This window comes from Dunckerocampus dactyliophorus, chromosome 10, assembly GCF_027744805.1.
Source record: "Dunckerocampus dactyliophorus isolate RoL2022-P2 chromosome 10, RoL_Ddac_1.1, whole genome shotgun sequence".
Lineage (NCBI taxonomy): Eukaryota > Metazoa > Chordata > Actinopteri > Syngnathiformes > Syngnathidae > Dunckerocampus > Dunckerocampus dactyliophorus.
In genome coordinates, this window is record NC_072828.1 from 17147348 (window position 1) to 17172677 (window position 25330).

At 40.2% G+C, this 25330-nt stretch overlaps 1 protein-coding gene across 3 annotated transcripts in view; it reads left to right on the forward strand.

Annotated features, from left to right (window-relative positions):
* osbpl9 (oxysterol binding protein-like 9) overlaps positions 1 to 25330 on the forward strand; it is a 51695-nt gene that overhangs the window by 13659 nt on the left and 12706 nt on the right. The window contains exons 4-9 of one of the 3 annotated variants that reach the window (XM_054788974.1): positions 9239 to 9315; positions 17668 to 17763; positions 19048 to 19095; positions 20890 to 20919; positions 21012 to 21062; positions 21411 to 21446. In XM_054788974.1, the coding sequence (XP_054644949.1) occupies positions 9239 to 9315; positions 17668 to 17763; positions 19048 to 19095; positions 20890 to 20919; positions 21012 to 21062; positions 21411 to 21446 (338 nt within the window). Of the gene's footprint in view, positions 1 to 9238; positions 9316 to 13014; positions 13422 to 17667; positions 17764 to 19047; positions 19096 to 20889; positions 20920 to 21011; positions 21063 to 21410; positions 21447 to 25330 lie in introns of those variants that run through there. The other 2 variants (XM_054788976.1, XM_054788975.1) reach the window with 2 other exon arrangements.

A 25330-nucleotide genomic window follows, 5' to 3' on the forward strand; every position in this document is an offset into this window, starting at 1 on the left:
TTCCTAATCGAGCGCGCTCACACAGTGTTAGATTTTTTGCATCGCTAAAATACAGGGGTTGTATTTGTAACATTCTTACATATGTGTTTTGACGTGGACACACAGTACTGGATGATGATGTCACGAAGCATCAGAGGCGTACAAAACGTCCTTACTTTGCATATTGTCCTCATAAATGTCACTAAAAGCAGTTTCAAATAAGGCCAGATGAGTTAAATATGAATACTGTATGAAGTGAATGCACTGACCAAAAGAAGAAGCAGCGAATCAACTGTATTTCACAGGTCAACTACAACCCCAATGACCACCACATTCCTGGAAGACAATGACGTCACCAACTGGCAGACTGTAACATTTAACGTCTTTTTATCAATAAAGTGCTTTAAAAAAGCACATACATGTAATGCCTGCCGTGCTCAAATCCAATGCTTAATTTCCTAGTATCGATTCAATTGACTACCTTTTAAATGATGTTAGATCGATATATGTCGTCCTGAATGGAAACTTGAGAACCCAGAACAATGTAGTTTAATCGTAGGAATATAAATCGATGCATCTATATCGCATCTATGTTGTGAATGAATTGTTACACCCCTAATTGTGATATGCCTATACAGTATCGCTATTTCAAGAGGCTGCCATATATCTATATATATATATATATATATAGATATAGATATAGATATAGATATAGATATAGATATAGATTTATATTTATATTTGGATTTGGATTTTAGGCCACATTGCACATCCCTAGTGCAATTAAATATGGAGATTTTCTCATATGCCCAGACTGGTGATGATCCATTCTTTGTCCTGCTGGAGGAATAAGTGGAAAATTTGCTCTTAATATGTGCATGAGACAGGCTTTTAGTTTGGAAATAAGACTCAGGATGTTGTGCCGAGGAGATTCCCCTGTTACTGTAATGTAAAGTGATCCTGGACTAAGGATGCACAGTACTATGAATATAGTATAGCTTTTGCTCAGATTTTAGATGACCCACACATGATGATACACAGGTCTCTGAGTGTTGTGTTACACTGATATATCTCATACGGAATTAGGAAGTGCAGTTATTATTCAGCTGCTATGCCAGCTTAGATTGCGTTTCTGTTTCCTCTGTGTTTTTTATTTAGAGGAGCATCCATTATTAATCAGACCCTCTCCACTGCATCAGTTACCTGAGAGCCTTTTACTATCCCCTTTTCCTCGGCCCTCATTCACCTCCTCTTATCGACAGTCACCATCCTTCCTTTTCTGTCCACTCTGTCAACAACAAGAGAACCAAACCCTTCTTGAGTTTGTTTTTCTTGCGCTCTTACTCCTATTCCCACTTCCTCACCCAATTTTACCATTGCTGTTTTGTCTGTATTTTGACTTGTGGTGAGTGAATTACCCATGAGCCAATCCAGTGAGCCCTAATCGACATATAATACAACTGACCTGCAATTATATTCACTCTAAAATGTTGCATAGTCATTGCACAACACTCGGGTCTCACCAATACAGTATTAATAGATTGTAGTCCAGAGTGACTGACCCTGCTCCATCACACTGGAGCGCACACACACAAACCTCTCATCAGCTTGTCGAAAGATGGCAGACAGAGGAAAGAAAAGGGCGGCATGAATAATTCAGATGTATTTTGGACAAAGGAGGGACAGCAGAGGCTAAGCATTTTAAAGTGAAATGCTCAATGCTCAATACCCTGACCTTGGAGGTGGAAGAATACAGTGCAACATCAAAGGTCAAACGTAATCCATACTGGGACGCTGGGGGACCCCTGAATTGTCCATATTTTCTGTAAACGATTGATTGGCGCCGATTTCCATTATTTTGGGGCATCGGCCGATCCTTACATATGAAACCAATCGCAAGTCTGCAAAGTTGCGTGTATTGCACAAGTAAACAACAAACACTTTGCGCACGGCCATGTAAAGCTAAATCAAGCAGAACCATAGAGCCAGTCAGAGGCTGTTTCTCCCTTGTCCGTTATTTACTTCACCATAAAGAGTGAACGGTTAGAGCTGTATGCATGCTCACTTGAACTTTACTCAGGACTTTGCAGAACATATAGAACTAGCTCGGCTCTATGGTGTCAGGTGTCAGATGCCAGGTATGGTGTCACACTCAAAATGTCCCCCCTGCAACTTGTGGGAACTCTAAACATTTACATTACAATCCTATTGTGACAGAGCAAAGTTACGACAAGGAAAATTATGGCGTTATGGCGTTAGATGACCAGCCATTTGTTTGTCCTCTCGATTATTTTATTAACTACCTCAAACCTTTTGATTTCTTTTATTTGTAAAAGCAGATGACTGTTGCGCACTTCACTTTTTGGAAGAGCCTCAAAATCAGGTGTGCATTGCAACCTGTTGTGCATGTTTTGTTTGTTTTTGAAATGTAAAAAATAAATGACTAAAGGAACTGATACAATTGAGTAGTTTGTACAGCAATTTTATAAAGCTTTAATTTATGAGAGAACTACATCATGTGCAGTCTCAACAAGTTTTGTTTTGTTTCACAGGTATTGTTCAGCAACATGGAACATTGAACGTGTATGCTGTTTGTTACTTAAAAACAAAATCTTATCAGTATCTGCCAAAATCGGCAGGTAAGACTTTTTAAACATAGATGGTCAGCCAGAAAAATGTAATCGGTAGGCCACAAATTTTCATATCCTTCATACCTTAGTGACCTAAATATAAGACACCACTGAATACATATACAGTAATCCGTTGCAATATCACAATTCAGTTATCGCTCCCTCACTATATTGCATTTTTTTCTGTTTTGTAATAGACTATGGTCTGTTATTAGTAGTGGTCGACCAATTATCGGCCGGGCTGTTATTTGGAATTTTGACACATATTGGCATTTAGCCTTTATTTAAATCTGATGGGCCGATATCAAGAAGTCAATTTAAAACTGGGTTATTTCGCCTCAGACGCGCCTCTCTTTCTCCTGCCGGCTACGTCTTCTGTCTCCAGCATTGCTCCACCCATGGCACCATCTGATTGGTGAAGCAAGCCAGACCAGGTGTTAGTGGCAGAGCCAATCTGAAGCGAACGCTGTCCTCAAACACACATGCACACACACACACACACACACACACACACACACACACACACACACACACACACACACACACACACGGCTAAGAGGGAAGTTTTCTCGTGTGGAGAACATCCTGAGAGCAAACACACGTCAAGGTAAACGCAGAAAACTGTCTCGAAATTGTAATAAACATCCCAGTGCTCTATATATGACAACTACTGCTAACATTACAGTGAGCAGCAGAATAACGTAAGAGTGGAGTAAACGTTAGTGGCAGCTCTGTTAGCTCGTAGTGCCTGCCGACATGTCTGTGAATTGCTTGAGAAGAAGGCTGCTGATAATGTCGACAGTCAAACAGTCCGTGATAGTGAAAGCATGTGTGTGGTTGAGAGAGAACTCGTGAAAAACTCAATTGATTTGTTTTACTGGAGGCAAGCACATCAAGGTGGAGGCTCCAATGTGGCTGAATTACAACAATTATGCAAAGATTAGTGAGCCAAAATTCCTCCACTGCGCTGTAAGAGACTCATTGCAAGTTATTGCAAACGCTTGATTGCAGTTGTTGCTGCTAAGGGTGGCCCAACCAGTTATTAGGTTTAGGGGGCAATCACTTTTTCACACAAGGGCCATGTAGATTTTTTCTCTCCCTTTTAATAATAAGAACTTTCATTTAAAAGCTTGCATTTTGTGTTTCGTTGTGTTGTCATTGACTAATATTTAAATTTGTTTGATGGGCTGAAACATTAAAGTGTGGCAATCATGCAAGAAATCAAACTGTTTTTCACACCACTGTATATGTTTTACACGGTGAACAACTTGCTGTTGTTGAATATTTGCCAGACGGATTACAGTAGCAGTCCTTCATTGTGCAAAGTCCTACTGTATTGTATCTGCTCATCATTGAGGAGACAATAAAATCCATTTACTTGTTAACCAATGCTTGGGACAATATTGTGCTGCGACAAAATGTACGTCAAGGCTGCGGCGCTACCTCCATCTGGAATGGAGCTAAATAACATTAGCCTCGGTATCCACCTCCTCTGGAGAGTCTATTATTCTGGGGCAGGTCTGTCTGTCTGTGTTGAAAAGCTTCTCTGCACTGCTCAGCTTGTGTACCTGCTTACCCATTCATCTTCTGTACTGCCTTCAAACTATGACACTGCAAACTATGACAATACTAATAATAAACATATTGTTTATTATTGTTGAGTATCATAACTAAGTGCAATATTTTTCGTCACTCATATTTATTACACAGAGTGAAATATTTATCATCAAGCCTTCATCTGGTTTGATGATTATGGCTTACAGATAATGAAATCCCAAAATTCAGCACCTCAGAAAATTTTAATATTGTGAAAAACGTATGGTCTCACGCTCTAATCATATAATTAACTTGCCTGCAAAGTATTCCGGAGTCTGTAAGTTGTCTCTGAGTCTGGGTCAGTAGGCTACACGATAATGGGGAAGAGTGCCTGCTTGACAGATGTCAGAAGCCAGTCATTGACACCCTGCACAAGGAGGGTAAGCAACAAAAGGTCATTGCAAAAGAAGCTGGTTGTTCACATAGTGCTGTATCCAAGCATATTCCACATTTGAGTGGAAGGAAACCGTATGGAAGGAAAAGGTCCACCAGCAACAGGAATAACCACAGCATTAAGAGGATTGTCAAAGTCCTTTCAAGAATTTTGAGGCGCTTCACAAGGAGTGGACTGAGACTGGAGTCAGAGGCATCAAGAATAATGTATTCATTGTATTCTCAGGGCATTGAATAAATCGCAAAAAGGTTGGCCATCCTAGCAGGCTTCATCAGTTCATTCTCAACGAGTAGGTGGGTCAAACACTAGTCTGACTCGGTAGGATAGCCCTAGTCTGAGGTGTTGGTGCAGGATCCGAAGTATTTATCCTCGAATGGCCAGACAAGAATGGTTTTGCTCTTGTGTGGTGCCAGTCAACGACAGTCATTTGGGTGGAATCACCTCCATTCCATTCAGATGTAAAGATGATTATGGACATGCCTGCAATCAGGTGGCTGTGCCTTGTTTTTGTTAGAGGCTAAATGATAGAATCTTTTAGGAAGGGATGAAAGTACAGCATTGTATGTGGTGTAGACCTCCTCCCCCTCTGTTCAGAGATGGTTTCTCACCTTTTACATAAATGGCCTCTCTCACTCCTCATCCATACCGTTTGCCTTCACACTCTAGAACAGGGACGGCCATTACGTCGATCGCGAGCTACCGGTAGATTGCCAAGGTAGTTTGGGTCGATCGCGTAAACATCACTTTGTAGTTGTCATATGACATCAGTCAGCTGACATTGAGCTCCCCTCCTGATTCGCGCTTGCTCCCCTGCAGCGTTTCAAGCTACACACGAAGATGCAACTTTCATCTTTATTATTGTGATTATGGATGAGCAAACTCTGCGGTAAGATGTCTATATCTATAACTAAAGTTATCTGTTCACTTGTAGCGGCTAGTTACGTAGAAAAAAAGTGTATTGTTTACTGGCTTTGCTTGGCGTCATGAACTCTACTACAGAAATCAGTGTTTACTACACGTTCGCCTCTTAAACTACGTATTATTTCATGATGAAATTAAAAATGCGCCCATTGCTGAAACCTTTTCAATATGTTGCCTTGACTTCGGCTGCATTGTCTTTTGCATAATCATTTTAATTTCTTGTATATGGGTAATGTTTGATAGCAAATGCTAACTGGATGTAATACATGAGCTGTGTGCCCTAATGAACGTTACATAGCTGATTTGACTGACATATTACCAGCACTCAGGTTATGTACACAACTATTTAGGAGTTATTTGGAATTATCTTTATTTCCATATTGAAGTGAATTATGATAGCAACTACTTTGATTACCTGTAAACTTTGAAAATGTGAATGTGAAATACTAATCATTAATATTTACAATACAAACTCTTACAACAGAGTTTACTGGTTACATTTTGTACAGTACATGTTATGTTTTATTGAAAGAGGTGATCATTTTGACTTGTACTTGCATGCTGAGAAAGTGCTTGCACTCCTGATATTCATGCATAACGTACATACAAAATATCTACTCATATTTTTTTAAAATAAATATAGTAAATATACAGGTATATACTTTCTATATTTATAGTAGTAGGTACAGTATGTCACAAAAGTGAGTACACCCTTCACATTTCTGCAAATATTTTATTATATCTTTTCATGGGACAACACTGAAGAAATGAAACTTTGCTACAATGTAAAGTAGTCAGTGTACAGCTTGTATAACAGTGTAAATTTACTGTTCCCTTCAAAATAACTCAATACACAGACCTTAATGTCTAAACTGCAGGCAACAAAAGTGAATACACCCCAAGTGAAAATGTCCAAATTGGGCCAAAAGTGTCAATATTTTGTGTGGCCACCATTATGTTCCAGCACTGCCTTAACCCTCTTGGGCATGGAGTTCACCAGAGCTTCACAGGTTGCCACTGGAATCCTCTTCCACTCCTCCATGACGACATCACGGAGCTGGTGGATGTTAGAGACCTTGTGCTCCTTCACCTTCAGTTTGAGGATGCCCCACAGATGCTCAATAGGATTTAGGTCCGGAGACATGCTTGGCCAGTCCATCACATTCACCCTTAACTTCTTTAGCAAAGCAGTGGTTGTCTTGGAGGTGTGTTTGGGGTCGTTGTCATGTTGGAATACTGCCCTGCGGCCCAGTTTCCGAAGGGAGGGGATCATGCTCTGCTTCAGGATGTCACAGTACATGTTGGCATTCATGGTTACCTCAATGAACTGTAGCTCCCCAGTGCCGGCAGCACTCATGCAGCCCCAGACCATGACACTCCCACCACCATGTTTGACTGTAGGTAAAACACACTCGTCTTTGTACTCCTCACCTGGTTTCCGCCACACACGCTTGACACCATCTGAACCAAATAAGTTTATCTTGGTCTCATCAGACCACAGGACATGGTTCCAGTAATCCATGTCTTTAGTCTGCTTATCTTCAGCAAACTGTTTGCGGGCTTTCTTATGCATCATCTTTAGAAGAGGCTTCTTTCTGGGATGACAGCCATGCAGACCAATTTGATGCAGAGTGCGACGTATGGTCTGAGCACTGACAGGTTGACCACCCATCCCTTCAACCTCTGCAGCAATGCTGGCAGCACTCAGGCGTCTATTTTCCAAAGAAAACCTCTGGATATGACGCTGGGCACGTGCACTCAACTTCTTTGGTCGACCATGGCGAGGCCTGTTCTGAGTGGAACCTGTGATGTTAAACCGCTGTATGGTCTTGGCCACCGTGCTGCTGCTCAGTTTCAGAGTGTTGGCAATCTTCTTATAGCCTAAGCCATCTTCGTGTAGCGCAACAATTCTTTTTTTTTCAGATCCTCAGAGAGTTCTTTGCCATGAGGTGCCATGTTAAACTTCCAGTGACCAGTATGAGAGAGTGTGAGAGTGATAAAACCAAATTTAACACACCTGCTCCCCATTCACACCTGAGACCTTGTAACACTAATGGGTCACATGACACTGGGGAAAGAAAATGGCTAATTGGGCCCAATTTGGACATTTTGAGCTACTTTTAAAATGACCAAGTCCCAAAGATCTACAGTATGTGTGTGTGTATATATATATATATATATGTATGTATGTGTGTGTGTGTGTGTGTGTGTGTGTGTGTGTGTGTATGTATATATATATATATATATATGTATATATATGTATATATATATGTATATGTATATGTGTATATATATGTATATGTGTATATATATATATATATATGTGTATATGTATATATATATATGTATATGTATATATATATGTATATATATATATATGTATATGTATATATATATATATATATGTATATATATGTGTATATGTATATGTATATATATATATATGTATGTATATATATATATATGTATGTATATATATATATATATGTATATGTATATATATATATGTATATATATGTATATGTATATGTATATATATGTATATATATGTATATATATATTTGTATGTATATATTGTGTATACAATAAGTTTAGTGACCTGATCACTTTTTTTTTTTTTTTTTAAGAAGTGGGGATTTTTGTTCACATCTCTAGTTATTTTCTGATCTCCAAAGTTCTGAAAATGTTGCTTTTTTGGCCACAACCAGGTTTATTGTTTGGAAAATTAAGGTTTTTTTGTGCTTTGCTGTGATGCCACGCACAGCTGTTCTACAGACTGTGAAACGCTGAGAAATGGCAATATATCCTTCCCCTTTAAGATAAACTAATCTATCTTCAATCTGAAGTCCTGATTCCTTTTTAGCGTGATGTCACTTCTTAAGATTTAGAAGCAACTCTAGACCAGTCCCTTTCGATCAAGTGCTCAGGTGATACTCACCCTGCTTCTTAAATAAGATTCATTTTTCAACAAATCTTTATTCAAGATGTCTTGGAAAATTTATTTTAGATTTAAAAGTGTACTAAAATTGGGCCAAATCATTAATGAATGGTTTACTATATAAAATGCTATTAACATTGCAAACATGGGGCTGTATTTTAGGGGTGCTAATTATTTTGACCATAACTGAATGCGTTTCACTTTCTGGAATGGGTGAAAAAAAATACTGAACCTTTTTCATACCAATCACTCTTTCTCACCGTAAGTCAGCTGGGATCGCCTCCAACTCACCCACAACTCATGAGGAGAAGCGGTAGAGAAAATGGATCGATATTGTAAAATATTGTATCTCTACATGCTGCTGGCCCTCCATGTATGAGGCACGTGTTTTGTATTGGGTCAGTGTTCAATGTCACAGGCAGTGTGTTTATGAGGGTGTTGTGTGTCTGTGCACTGAGGGTGCAGCTTTGTCCTGCTCTACTTCACACACCAACCCCACGTGGCCCTTTCGGAAAATTGACATCATAGGCCTGCAGCATTAAAATACAAGCCAGTAAAATATGATTTAGAAACTTAATGTTTTTTTTCGCGGTGGAGTTTTCTGTTTTAAAGTAAATAGATGTTTTTACTTTAAGGACTAGTCTCTTTTTAGAGAGAAAGCCTTGTTTTCAAGATGTTTTCATTATCATCACCTTGTCATATCTTTATGTTTAACATCTGTTGATGTTTCTATGTAAGAAATATGGCTCACTGGGTGTGTCTGTGTGCTTGCGCCCTCAGCCAGAGATGCAGACGAGCGAGAAAAGTGGATCCATGCCTTAGAGGGAACCATCCTGCGTCACACCCTCCATCTCCGGGTAGGAAACTGTGCACGTGTTTGTGTAAACATGCGTCTTTATGTGCATGTGTGTTATCCATCAAACTGTTGGACTAAAACCTGTTAAGCTGTACGGCTTCATTATGTTTTATTGTCTGCCTATGCAAATTTCTGTCTCGCTGTTTGCGTTGTATAGTTTGCCATTTGCAAACAGGGACTCGGTCGTCTTTTCACGCTCATGGATGTGCTTTTGCATCATTTTACAGTTCAAGTTTCTGTCAGGATCTGTCTGATCTGGATAAGCCTAATCTCATCTAAGTTTGATTATATATACAATATTTAGAGTATATATTATGAGGTGATTATATATAGGTACATTTACAGTGTATATTATCATGAGGACCAATTACAGTTTTGTCAGCTTTTCCTCAAAGTGTTGACCCATCAAAGCTGCTGAGAGAATTTTAATAGCAATGTTTCCTCGTATAATTTTTAATTGTTAATCCATCCATCTATAAATGTTTTCCTACTGTGAATGGACTTTGGACATTGGGCATTATTGTTCTTATACATACTTGTGTCTTGGTGGCCTCATTTTCTCTATCCAAATGCTTATTAACTAACTGATTTAGCTAACAATCATGCCATCATATTTTTTGTTGAGGGAAAATTACAGTGGAACCTCAAGTTCAAATGTTTCAGAATTCATCCAGTTTGTAAATCAAACCAAACATTTCAGAAAAAACAAAACAAAACAATGACGATGTCAGGCTATCTCATGAGAGAGACTTCAGTACAGTGAGTGTCTGAACGACTAACTCTGCAAGTGTGAGGCCATAATGGAACACTATCAGTAATTGCAATGAGGACAAGTGTATTGAGACGTACAGCGACATAGCTGTAGCGTAACAACGGAATTGCGATATTGGTATCTATCAAGATATTTTCTTTTGCATATGTAGGCCTGTCACGATAATCGATTAATCTAACGATTAAAAAAAACAAAGTCGATAATTTGCTGCCTCGATAAATTTGTTTTCATCGTCTCTTTGTACCACACAGGCTGGATGACAAGAGGGTTCACTCATGCGCATGTCTGTGCGCATTGGGTCTTTAGTAGAATGAACAGAGAGAGTGAGACCTCCTCTCATTCAGCCTCTTTGTGGAGGCGGGGCTACTAGTGAGTGGATATACAGAGTGCTAGCAGTTAACAAGCAAACGCTAATATAAATGAAGGCACAAAAGCCACGGTTTCTAAGCCGAAGGCCAAAACTGGTGTGGAGGCACAGCAGAGCCTTCGTCCTGACAGTCAACTCTTTCTGAGACGTTTGATCGGCAAAGCAAATATAAAACGAAAGAGCGCAAAATGGTGGATGCTCACAGACGGTGTCGCTCGCTACATTGCAAAAGAAATGCAACCTTTCAATGCGGTTGAAAAGTCAACATTTTGGGAGGTGTTTGACAGACTGTACGAATTAGCTGGGAGAACGTACATGTCATAGACGGCAATTGTTGAATGACATCAGAAAGAGTGAATTTTATTCCGCCAACACAGATATGTTAACAATACATTAGTTTAACAATACACTACGTAACCATGTGGGTGTGCGTGTGTGTGTATTTGTGGTTTTTATTATTATTATTCACTATGTTCTTATTTTATTATCAACAGAGACAGTCTATTTTTTTATGTTTTTGGTTATTATTGAGATTTATATTTCTGCTAAAAGTGACAGTCGATTTTATTTTCATTTAGTTTTTTTTTGTCTTGTGTTTAATTTATTTGAAAGCTCTTGACATTCCAATTGCAATGTTAAATACTCTTGAAAAATTAAAGTTTATTGCTTTTGATACGATGTACTAATTTTTTGTGCCATATAACTAATGAAAAAATTGTCTGAAAAAATGTTGTCAATAATATAAATTCTCGACAATAACTTGTAGGACAGTTATCGTCCAGCAAAATTTGTTATCGTGACGGGCCTACTTGCGAGCCTTTACTGCCATCTATGGCATGGTCTCAAAAAATGTTCTCATTAATATCGATTATCGACAATAATTTGTAGGACAACTATCGTCCAGCAAAATGTGTTATCGCGACAGTCCTAGGCATATGAATTATAATAGAGCCTTTGAGAACAGGTTACATTGGCCCAATGAAAAGCCAAACTGTTTTTTTAAGAAAGAAACATAGTACAGTAGGGAAAACATCCAAAACTGTAATTATACAACATGATGTTGCAGATGTATTTAAATAAAAGAAAATTACCATAACAGCTGCAAAGACTCAAGTATTTGGTTTCTTTCCTTTTATGCAACCATTCCAAAAAGCACTACAACCAGCTAGTTTTAGCCCTTGATTCTACAATGACACCCAAGATGCAGAGAACAGGAAAAAACAGTGTTTTGTTAATAAAAGGAACTGATACTGTGAATTAAGTAAAAACTAAGTGTTGGGCATGGCTACTTTTAAATAAAGAAAATTCTTCAAATTTAGTGTAAAGATACTTCACATGTTGCACAAAATAGCCTGCAGCATTTGGTGCTGTACACATTTTTTTTCCCCCAATTACAGCAATTCATTATTTGAATAAAGAAAATACTTCCATTATTAGTCACACACATTTGTATGAAAGAAGGAATTACATTTTCATGTTAGTTTAAATTTTCCTTCCAATATTGTCATGCCTTTGACGGTAAAAAGTGCAAAATAGTGCAGAAAGCAGTAAATTTAGTGTAAATTTAAATTACACGAGACGCAAAGAACAGAAAAACTGGCGTCTTCTCAGTTAAAAAGTAAACAGCAACACTGTTTGCTTTCAGCCAGGTTACCCTATTACACTGACAATACGTTGTAGCTTGTCGCTCTTAATTTTGCGGGTCAATGCTAGATTGCATCATCAACATACATTATCACGATAGGGCGATGGAATTAAAATCTCTATTGTAGGCCAACTATGTAACTTTTGTTGTTGCTATTGTATAACATTTCTATCGCCCATTACTACCGTGACGTGACGTCAGTTGTGTTTAATGTTGAGGTAAAGAGTCTTTCCCCCCCCAGGCAATCACAGAGTACACAATTTATAGTTTTATTGAACAGTGGTTGACTTCATTTACACTTGTATGACAATTAACAGTGTCAAAGTGCAATGCATGAAGTCACCCTCAGCAAGTCTCCCTGCAACACTCATCAAAGGCTGAATTATGGGAATCGATATGTCCAAAGAGCAATGAGACTCATGAACTGCTGAGAATATTACATTTAGTGTTCCTCCATTTGCCTGCTCTATCAGTGTTCTTCTGCTTGTGAAGGACTTTGGATTGCGATGTTGTCGCCACCACATTGTGGCTACTTGTCTTAGTGGTCTTATCTTAAATTCTGGTTGTTGTTGAATGTGCTTGTATCTAATGACCATACTATTTTTAATAATCTTTAATAATCCCTTTTAAAACCAAATTTTGGTGCTTGCATCATCTCATTTTCCTTTTTAAAAATATATATATATATATACAGTATATTTGCTGTACTCATCTCTTTGAGCATCCTGGCCCTTTATGGCAAATCCTTCTGATGTGCTATGTGTATTGTTCAGCACACACACACGGAATGCGCTACTGTCGTTTGCGTCATGTGACCCACTCCTACCAATCTGAGAGCCGCTTGCTGCTGCTTGCTGGATCAACCAAACATCTGCCCCGCCATCTGCCCTCAGCCAATAGCAGCAGGCGTTGATGCTTGCCCCAGTCAGCATTTGCTGCTGCTTCGTGTGTTTTCTCTCGTCTGCCTGCGTGAGAGGAAGTGTGCCTTTCCTGCCAGGGGAGGGTCCTGGATTAACTCGGCTCTGTCTGCCTCGTACTAAACGCCCTGCTGATAACAGATAAGACAGGATCAACTGTGGCTGCATGGCTAACTGGGTCTGAAGGTTGTTGCAGTTAATACTGTTGTCCTGCATTGGAGAGGAGGGTTTGTTGTTCCTGAGAGGAGGAGTGAGGAAGGACGCCAACCACCAGACTTGGGTGTTTTGTCTGCTGAAAATGAAAGTGCACAAGAGGCAGAGGAAAGAACCAGCGTCAGGTTTTAATGGCCTGATGGACAAGATGTGCGTAGCTTAGCTCAGCATGTCTATTGGAGCGAGGCACCCTGTAAGTAAGACATACACACACTGCACCACAACAACTTTAACACCTGCAGTGCAGTGCAGTGCCGGGGCAGGCGCTTTTTTTTTTCTTGGGTCACACCGCGTGGAGAAACAAATATATAAAAGGGGGGAGGGAGGCAGTGTTGTTTGTTGAGTCTGGTGTAGCTATGAGGGTTTGAGTGTCACTTTGTAAGCTTCTCTAAAATATGTCCACTATATGGCACACAGGGATGCAGCATCTCTTGTGAGAATTAGTGGGAGGGATTATATCATGGAACTGTGAAGACGGGAGCATGTGACATTTTTGGATGCCTCGGCAAAACATGCAATGTTGCTTACTGTGGGAAAATGGCAGCTCAGTATTTTTCAGCTGATTGTCAGTTACAATTGTTACAGTCCAGTACAAAACTATTAGATGGTTTTAGTAGGAGATAAATTGCCCCAAATGTTGTTTATTTTTGCTTAAGCTGTCCTGCAGTCATGCTGACAGCGAAAGCACCTTTGCTCCTTTTTGAGGAAGTTTGGCCAGTTGACCGCAGGCTTGGAGGTTGATCTCAGGCAGACTTTGTTCTCCATAAAGCCAGTGTATTTTTTTTTACAAATAGATTGCAGGCCAGCAGCGACTTTTGGCTCTTTATGGCTTTTCTTCACGTCCCCATGAGATTGTCTAGAGCAGGAGGAAAAGGCCCTTCAGGTCCACAATACAGTAGGACTGAGCGACAGAACAAAAGCAGAACAGGCATACCAGCCCACAAGGTTTGATTAGTGCTTGATTTGATTCCATGTTGCGAGGTGCTGTGTTTTGTGTAGCTGCCTACAGACTCCACATCTCCTGTGTTATTCATCCTGCGGAACTGTCTGCCTTGACGTTAATGTTTTATCTTCTCTGAGTTAATTTTCTTTTTTTTAGGGAAGTCTCATCTTGTTTACACATGAATGTGCTCTTTTCCTGTTTTTGTCATTGTGCCTACTGACTTGATTTGGCTACTTGGGTGAGCCCAGACTAGGCATTGTATGAGTTTCTGACGGTGTGACAACCTTCAGCAAAAATAACACGGTTTCATGGTATTATAATTACAGCTCTAAAATGCGTTCCATCCATCTTCTATGCTGCTTATCGTCACTAGGGTTACAGGGGTATGCTGAAGCCTATCCCAGTTGACTTTGGGCGAGAGGTGGGGTACACACTGGACTTGATCGCGAGTCAATCGCAGGCCGCATATAGACAAACAACCATTCACACTCATATTAATACCTATGGACAATTTAGAGTCGGCAATTAACCTAACATGCATGTTTTTTGAATGTGGGAGGAAACCGGAATACCCGGAGGAAAACCACACACGCACGGGGAGAACATGCAAACTCCACATAGAGATTCCCAACGGAGATTCGAACCTAGGTCTTCTGACCGTGTGGCACAACTCAAGTCTCAATAAATGTTTTGTAAAGTAAAAAAAACAAAACAAAGGAAATGCAAATAAATCAATCGATGCAATCAAGTGGCTCAAGAAGTTCACAACTAGGGCCAGTATGAGATTCTGACGGTATGGGCAAAAATAGTACAGTTTGACAGTTTCACTGTATTATAATTACAGCTCTAAAATGCTTTGAAATATCTGTATTTATATGTAAAGAAAAGGAAAAAAAATCTGTTGGACAGTCTTTTTTTAAACAAGATAATAGAACATGATAGAAGTGGAACATACGTATTTAAAATCAATTTTTAAAATAAGTTAGTTCTAAATAAATAATAAATAAAATGCAGTTCTTAATGTAGTATATGGTGGCTAATCCTTCGACTCATGTCACAAGACCATAAATATTTCTTACTAAAAAAAAAAAAAGCGAAAAAAAGCAAAGTGCAAATAAATGCAATCACTGGCCCAATCAGTAGCTCAAAAATGTTGCAACATAAATAATAATTTTAAAAACTTGTAATGTTGCATTATTATTTCATAGCGTAGTGAATGTGTAGGTCACAACTTGTCCACAGGTGTTTTGAAATTGTTGGATTGTGTATTTGCTGAGTTTTTATTAATTTGCATGTTCCACCAAGTTTCACTTTCGTTTCCGGGTCATCTGATTGCTGTTGCTTGGTGTTCAATGGAGAGGAAACGGTTTATACCACTTATCCTACCAGTGGAAAGACTACACATGTGCCTTCGAGTTCTATCACCTAGCGCTACTGTGCATGTGTATATATAAGGAAAGCTGTTGTACATGGAGTAAATCTTCTAAATGTGCATCCCTTTGAGGAATCTTTCACGTGAGTGCAATGTTTTCACTTAATATTGTAATATTAGTGTATTTTGTCATTTACTTTACGTTTTAAGCTGCAACATGTAGTGTCAATACGTGTTTGTTTACACTACAAGCGATTAAACCATGACATTTGTGACTTATTAGGTTATGTTAACATGTGGAAAATGTACTTTAATAGTGTTATGTGCTTACACAACACAACACATTAGTTGTATAGCTGCAAAGCCATGTGAAATCAACACTAAATCCACACTCTTGGGGATGCAAAACTCTACAAGGGCCACACGTCTTGCTACACAGGCACCGCTTGATGGTAAGGAGGCAACTAATGTCACTGTATGCCGTGATGGTTAAGTTGCCGACATTTGGCAACAGTGCAACAGAATGTTGTTCATAAATGCTTGCCAACTCTTTCATCTCAAATCAACATGCGTAAAGGTACTAAGCAATTTCAAAAAGAAGAATAAAGAAGAAATCTGAACTTCGGCATCTAGATCTTTAATATTATGGCTAAGTGCTGAGACTGAGGTCCTTTGGTGTGTGCAGGACTCTTTTACGGACCTTTTATGACTCTGTGGTGGCCTCAGCCATCTTCTATGCTGTGGGCTGCTGGAGAGGGGGCAGCACGGACAGGGACAGGAGCAGGATAAATAGACTGATCAGGCGAGCTAGCTCTGTCCTGGACGGTCCTCTGGACTCCGTGGAGGAAGTGGGGGAGAGAAGGATGTTGGCTAAGCTGACATCCATCATGGACAACACCTCTCACCCGCTACATGACACTGTGGGTTCCCTTAGCAGCTCCTTCAGCACCAGACTGTTACACCCACGGTGTAAGAAGGAGAGGTTCCGCAGGTCCTTCATACCGACCGCTGTCAGGCTCTACAACACCTGCACCACCTGAACCATGTTGTAGACACTATGCTTTCTTTACACTGTACTCTTTACTTGTCTTGCTGCTGTAACAAGTAAATTTCCCCGCTGTGGGATAAATAAAGTACATACAAAACAAAAGCACAGATTATTATTAATAATAATAATAATAATAATAAATCAAAATAAAGAAATTTGCAATTTTCAGAGATGTTTTGCTATCTTATCTTTCACTGCTTCTCTTTTTCTCTATTATTTTATTGCTTTGCTTCAGTGTGAATTTGAATAAACTCCAAAGTTGTATTGTATTTTACATCAACTGCAATGTTTTAATGGAAGCTTAGGTTAGCTTCAGTGTATATAGAGATCGTTTCACTGTGTGAAAATACAGACAGCCGTCAGATAAGTTAGTTGCATACACTAGCATTTTCAGCAACTACAGCAGAGGGCGCTAAAGTCAAAGCAACAGTCTGACCCACAGACGGCTATTCTAAAATGGACTTCTCGTCAATTTCTGCGTCTGGTCACAGACCTGTCATCGTGTATAAATCGCACCCCGATTTTTTGCTTCTTACCAGTGGGGAAAAAAAAGTGCGGTTTATACACGGTGCTTTACGGTAACTGGCCCGGATATATGCTCCATTACATCTTTTCTGACACTTGTCTTGTAATGACCTTGTAATGGTTGTTGTTAAATTAAATTGCCCTTAACTTGATTGCTGTGTGCCTGTATTAAGTCAGTTTTTAATCAAGCGACAATTATGTGCACCTTAGGCGATTTGTGCACACACTGTCTTTTCTCAGTAGCTCTCCAGTCTTGGTCACCTTGATTCATGAATTGAAGGTTGAATGCTCAAACCCCAGGCAGACTGACAGACCCACTGGCCAGTTGTATAGGCAAGGCGGTAAACAATAGTGCTCATATGTGGACCAGTTGCTGGAAGTTTCTCCTGAACTGTTGATGTTACTGTTTGCCATCATGTGTGTAAAGAAAGCCTACATGACCATGACACTCATTGCGGACATTACTCTGACTGGTAATTTTTACAGGCATGGTGGTTGACTTACTTTTGTTTGGGATGCACTAATTATCTGTTTTGTCTTTCCAATCACAGGAGGCCCAGACAGGATTAGTACCCAGTGTCCAAGACTTCGACAGAAAACTTGCAGAAGCTGACGCTTACCTACAGATTCTGATTGACCAGTTAAAGGTACAACGGCAGACCATGCTTACCTCACTGGTACTGTATGCAGTATATCACACTTAACTGTTTATGTAAGCTATGTTGTAACTACTTTACAGTCTATACCAGACATGTGCAAACTATGGATTTTGAAAAACTGGAGAAATAACCCGCAAATACTCTTAAGTTCACATTAGCATCTTTTCTACCAAAAGTTGTCCTGGTCACTTTAGTTCCTGGAAATAAAATGTTCCTGTGGCCCTGTGTAGATTGCGTTTCCGCCACATTGTAAAGTTCACAGTAGTTTATTCAAATCAGGCTGATGGGGGAGTGGTATATTTCTACATTGGTTCAATATAAATGAACACTATTAACTGTCGGTAACTGTCAGTAGCTAAATAACGAAGAAAACAAGATACAAAACACGATGATTTTAAAACGAAAAGTGTTCTGAGTTTTATGTCGTTAGTGAAGGATTAGGGTTTTCTTAGTGTCTACGTCTACTGTGCCCAACACAGTCAGAAAGGCATCCTCTCAGTCAATGACGATCTCATGAGGGTCACACAAATCCTTATGGGGCATTTCTTCTGTCAGTAACAATACATAAAAAATAAATCATTGTTGAGCTCACGTCGACCACACGAACACACCCAACTGTAGCTGTTATTAGCATTCGGGTTCACTCAGCTTTTGTAACCAAACAAATGGCGTGTCGCTGACTACAGCATGTAACAAACTAAATGGTGAGTATTTGGTATGATTTACCTTCATTCCACTTACTGGTGTTTACTGCTTCCTCAATTTTGCCATTTCACACATCCTCAAGCAACAAACTCCTACTTTGTTGCCGCAATGAGTGGTTGGTCATACGGCTTGTTGGTACAGTAATACAGCGGTTGGACCCACTGTTCTTCGTTGTCTTTGTAATATTGCTCAACTTTCTTCAGGTTTTCACGTCTTGACGTTCACCTTTGCAGAATTGTTGTAATTCAGCCACAAGGGTGACAAGCATGCATGCATGCATGCATGTACTGTATGTATGTATGATTGATGCGTCTTATATTCAGGTGCAGTAATTGGATTTACATTTTCTCTTATGGGAAATATTGATTCGGTTAACATCCGTTTTCAGATACAGTCACCCCTTCTTGAACAAATTGGCACCAATGGTCCACAGTATGGGCATTTCAAATAAAATAGTGGTATAGTTGCAGCCTCATTAGAGCAATATTTGTGAACATCCTGCACAGTATGTTTCAAATTCCATCAGTCAAGGCAGCATTTTTTCATCATGTTTTCTATTTTTCACAGCTATTTGATGACAAGATCAAGGACTGCAAAGAAGATGAATCACGCAAAGTGAGTACTCACAGTACTGCTCACTGTCCTTGTGTCTAAGCTTTCTCTGATCTGGTCACCAAGCATTACGAGATGCAGTGTAATGGGCTCCACACACGGGAGGTGACAAACGACAAACTCATCGCCAACACATACAAAACCCTTCACACGGGAGGCGACGAGCAGCTGTGGCCAGCGACACTAGTGAGCAACGTACTCACAACCAGAACAAATTAAAAGTCTCCCACTGTTTTGATTGGAGGGAATTTTAGGTATCAAAGTAGTTACTGAGGAGAAAAAGCGGCCGGTGTTGATAGAGTACTCGTACTCGTACCGGCTCTTGCTAGTATCAGAGTTCAACTTATATAAATATCCATGTAAACTGCTGCTTTTTTGTTGGAATTTCTATTTTTAAAACTAAATTTACCAATTTTTATATTTTTTCCTCCATGTTTACCTGCGAGAGAGTAGTGAATAGCATTCTGTCTGCTCATTGGTCAATGAAACTCCGGCTGATTGGTCCTCATCTGTGTGACAGCCATGCAAAAAATTTTCAATTTTCTGGGAATTTAACATGCAATTTAACATTTTGTGTCGCTTGCCAGGACAGAGACCAACAATAATCGCCCTGTTGTGCAAGTTTCATTGAAAATGAATGGTCTAAAGCAGTGGTCTCAAACTTGCGGCCCGCGGGCCATTTGTGGCCCACCAAGTCAAATTTTGCGGCCCGCAACTTGACAGGAAAGACTACTGTAAATGCGGCCCGCGTGGTCTAAGTTAAGCCAGTGATGCTCACAGGGTGAAAGCATAACCTACCACGGAACTAAGAGTGTGTCACATAGAGAAATGGGGGTCACTAAACAGAACACTGCCTCCAGGAAATGTCACGTTCACTATCGTTATCGTGAGCCTTACTCCGAATACTTGATGAGGCCCAGTCTCACCCAGACTCTACCTCCAGTGGCCCCCGGGTAAACTGAGACCCCTGGTCTAAAGGCAGCATCACCTCTTGTGTGTGCAGCTCATAATCCATCAAGAAGAGAGAGATAATAGCCACCAAAAAAAAGTGTTACGGTGTGTTTTTTTAAGACAAAATCAACAAACCGTTGATTAACCACTTTGGTTCAATCTATTTCTAAAAGTAATAGTTATAATAATAATGCATTTTATTTGTAAGCGCCTTTCAAGGAACCCAAGGACACTGTACAGTTAACGGTACAGACCTAGTTAAAAGCAACGCACGGGGGTGCGAGCTTGTAGATGGCCTTGAATGTATACAGCAGGATTTTGAATTCAATTCTTGATGTGACGGGCAGCCGATGGGCGTGATGTGATGAAAAGAAGGGGTTCTGGTGATGATGTGGGAGGCTGAATTCTGGGCCATTTGAAGCTTATTGAGGGATTTGTGAGGGAGGCCGACGAGAATAGAGTTGGAGTAATCAATACGGAAGGCTGTGAACAAGAATAGAGTAGTATGGCGGATGAGGGTGGGGTGTAGGCGATTGATGTTGCATAGATGGAAGTATGCAGACCAGGTAATGTTATTGATGTGGGAATGAAATGACAGCAAGCTATTGAGGATGAAACCCAAACTCTTAACCTGAGTTATGTTTGATTTAATTGAATTTTTTTGTCACCGGATTTCAGCATGTGAAAGTTTCACAACTTTCCCTAGCTTTCTTTTTGTAACACATCAACAGCCTCCCCACATTTCCAAGGTCAAAACAACACTCCTATTGTAAATAACAGTCCAAATGTGTATTCTGACTGTATTTCTTTGTTAGATTTTTACAGCATTTTCCTTCTGTTTTTCAGAAAATAGAACATTTGAAAGACACTACCTGTGTAAGTCGGAACTTGACACACTTTCCTTCCTGCTTTTCAGTTTTGAAGTCAGTTCCTGCTTATTTATTTCATTTCTGTGATGATCTTTTCAGAGTATGGTAGAGTCCATCAAACACTGTATTGTTCTGCTGCAAATTGCCAAGGTAGGTGTGATACCTTTGCTCGCATGCTGTTGTATGTAATCATCATATGACCAAATCTGTGTTGACTGTTGGCTGTCGCTTGTATTTCTGGGATAGTTCCCAGCTCAAGTCTGCTACTTGGGTCAGCAGCCAATGAGGATGTACATCATTTCATCACATGTCCAATTCTCCTTTTGAAATTTTTTTAAACTAGATAATAAACTGTTATAATGGTTCTATCCACTCTGCATTAATGATGAAAGCTATTGATTTAGTAATGTGATGAAAGGAATACTTAACATGGCAAGTTGGTAAATTGTAAATGACAGCGAAGCAAATAGTCTAACATTGTCTTCTTAAAATTTTAAGGACCAAAGTAACGAACAGCAACACGCAAACGGACTAGTAAGTTTGACATTCTCTGTCACATGGCAAAGACTGAAAACAAACTGCTAACTTTTCTTTTCCCGCTTGATTCACTTCACGCTGTAGGAAAGCGGATACAATGGAATCTCTTTTAGTGCATGCAGTCTAATATAGAGATTTGTGTCCATCTCAAGCTTTTCTCTCACATCTGCCACTATTTCCTCTTGATCTTTTAAAACAACTTCCTGATTTCATCAGATTTTAGTCTTTTAGCAGTGGTTGGGAACTATTCTTTATCAATGTGACTGTATGTTTTAAAAGCTGTGTTACAGTAATGTGCATTGTGTGTTCATACAGTACACGACTTCTGCTTGTATGAGAATGTTGCTATTCGCTTCACTCGTTCAGCGGGAGTCAACAAATGCACCATTGATGTATCTTACGTACACACTGCCTGCTTATTGACCCATCAGGCGGTAATAGCTGGGTGGCTATCCAGGCAGCACTGCCTATGCAGGTGTCAAACATCATTTTGCATGTTCCATCCACATATACTAGTAGTCTGATTGTAATTATTCTTTTCTAAAGCTGTAATAGATTACCAGGATGTACAACTGTTTGCATGTCCACAGTGGTGAACAGTGACTTCCTCATCTGTGATTTGAGAACCGGAGGCCACTGTTCTCCACGTGCATGTTGAATAATGCTCGGGGAAAGCCATTCAGCAGTTAAATGTCGAAGCATCTTGGAACACCACCAAGAAAGAAACTTTTCTCTCAGAATTTATGGCTGGTATTGTTTGCACTTGAAAACCACTGAGCTGTGCAGAAAAGCAAATATTACAAGATGACTCTTATGCAGTTGGAGTCTTGCGTTAAGGAAATCAGTGCTGATGCTAGAATCCCAGCAGGGCAAACCGTTTACTCGCTTATGTCGCGCTTATATCATGCACATAATCTTACAGACATTACGTACAACATTACTCATAATAGTACAGTGTGTGCTCACTATAAATCTGATGCACAGTTCATACGCCATAAGCTGTGTGCTAAATATACATTTTTAGGGCTTTATAACAGTTTAAGCGTCTGTCACATCCATCCTCTAATGTGCATGTGTGCTTGATGCATTGCTTATACACTTATGTTTAAACTACTGGAAACACCAGCTGAATGTATCATTGATCTTGTACTTTGGAAGCATTTCTACTGACTATGCAAGAAACCGTCTGTGTTTATCTATTATTGGTCGAGCTCTTGCTTCATTCTGCATATGGCAGAAAGCTTGGAGTATTGAAAAATTATGACCATGCCGTCTCCGCTTTAATTGACTTTTGATTGTCTGTCTGAGCTTTTGATGTAATATGCACAGTGTTGTATTTGTTTTGTTGTTTCTTTTTTTCCATTAATTGTCAAGTGCTTTAATCTACTCTGAATACAATGACGTCAGTGCCACATAATTTTTCTGTCCATCCGCACTTGTCTCAGCAAATCCTCAGTAGCCCACAAAAGTGAGTACATCTGTCACATTTCAGCAACCATTTTTATTAGCGATGCTCAATATTGGCTTTTTACTGATATACGATATATATGACCGATGATGATGTCGGTATCAACTGCTACCGATATTGGCAGCAACTCTTCCCTCAAACTAATCATCTCATGTAATGAGCACATGAGGCTTCTTCTACTGTGATTACACTGGCTGCATTTCACAAATGAGCACTGTTTGTGCAATTTAAGACAAATACTGCAATATGTAATGTGAATTATAGAAAAAGTGCCATATTAATTTTGGGTCAACAAAATAGTAATTAAAATAGTAATTTAAAAATATGACCAATAGTCAACTAAAATAACATGTTCTCCTATAACCACAACAGTTTAGACTTCATACAGTACATTCACAAATAAGAATGCAATTTAATAATGCTAGCAACTAATCTAAAGCTGTAAGATGAAAGTAAAGTGAAAAGTATGAAGCTCTGGACTAATACTAATAGGTGAAATAATATGGGCGCATTGAACATGTCTCCAGTTCGCTTATCTGCATGCCACTCAGTGATTCTTCCTGCGGTGTGATAGAAGTACTGTAAATACCGTAATTTCTATTGAGCGCACCTGAATATAAGCCGCACCCACCTGTCACACTTGTCTATAAGGCGCAGGTGTCCACGTTACAATATGGCATATTTACACAGAAAGACACTATAAACCTTGCAATCCTACCTATATTCGGTGTTCGCAGCGTCACTCGTTAACTGCAATGAGTGATGCCTGAGGTGCTTTTTTCCCCCCCTGAGTTCCAACAGCTTCCGCGGTCCAAGGTGTCCAAGCAGAAGCTGCAGTAATTCTAAACTTGATAAAACTTAAATTTAAGATTTGTCAGGTCAAAACTTGATTGCTACATAAGACTTCAAAACTTGCTATTAGCGTCCACCTCACGACTCCAACTCGATCTACTACTTCCTGAATCTGCACTGAACACGGCATGGGAACTGTAGTTCTTTTAGCCGTAAATTAGCCTTGCCATTGTTTAAGCAGCAGGGTTCAAAGCATGTGATAAAAGTAGCAGCTTATAGTCCGTAATTTCCAGTATTAATATCATCCATCCATCCATCTTCTATGCCGCTTATCCTCACTAGGCTCGCGGGTATGCTGGAGCCTATCCCAGCTGACTTCGGGCGAGAGGCGGGGTACATCCTGGAGTGGTCGTCAGCCAATGGCAGGGCATATATAGACAAACAACCAGTCATTCTCACATTCATACCTATGGACAATTTTGAGTCGGCACTTAACCTAACATGCATGTTTTTGGAATGTGGGAGGAAACCGGAGTACCACGCACGTACGGGGAGAAAATGCAAACTCCACACAGAGATGCCCAACGAAGATTCTAACACAGATTTTCCCGATCTACTGACTGTGTGGCCAACATGCTAACCACTAGGCCACCGTGCGGCCCTAATCAATATAAGACATCCCTAATTTTTCTGACTGAAAATCTTCTCAAAGGACAGTACTGTAGAAATGAAACGTGGATATACATTGGAGTAGTCAGTGCACAGTTTGTATGGTAGTATAGATTGACTAATCACTGAAAGTGACGCAACACAGCCATCCATCGATCCGTCCATCAATTTTATTCTGCTTATCCGGGTCGGCCACCTGTGGGAAGACATCAAGGTGTTCCCAGACCAGCTGTGAGACATAATCCCTCCAGCGTGTCCTAGGTCTGCCCCGTGGCCTTCTCCCAGCTGGGCATGCCCGGAACACCTCACCAGGGAGGCGTCAGGGAGGCAACCGGACTAGATGCCTGAGCCACCTCAACTTGCTCCTCTCAATGTGAAGGAGCAGCAGCTCTACTCTGAGCCCATCCCGGATGACTGAGCTCCTCACCCTATCTCTTCGGCTCTACGAAGGAAACTCATTTCAGCTGCTTGTATCGACAATCTCATTTTTTCAGTCACAACCCAAAGCTCATGACCATAGGTGAGGGTGGGAACATAGATCGACGGGTAAATTGAGAGCTTTGCCTTCCGGCTCAGCTCTCTCTTCACTATGACAGTCCGGTACAGCAACCACATTACTGCAGATGCTGCACCAATCCGCCTGTCAACCTCACGCTCCCTCACGCTTCCCTCACTCATGAACAAGACACCAAGATACTTGCCTCCACCTGGGGCAAGACATCATTCCCAACCAGGACGGTGCAATCCACCCTTTACCGACGGAGAACCATGGCCTCGAATTTGTAGGTGCTGAGTCTCATTCCAGAAGCTTCACACTCAGCTGCAAACCGCCCCACTAAATGCTGATGGTCACAGCCCGATGAGGCTATCAGGACCGCATCGTCTGCAAATAGCAGAGACGAGATCACGCCTTGGCTGCACCTAGAAATTCCGTCCATGAAAATTATGAACG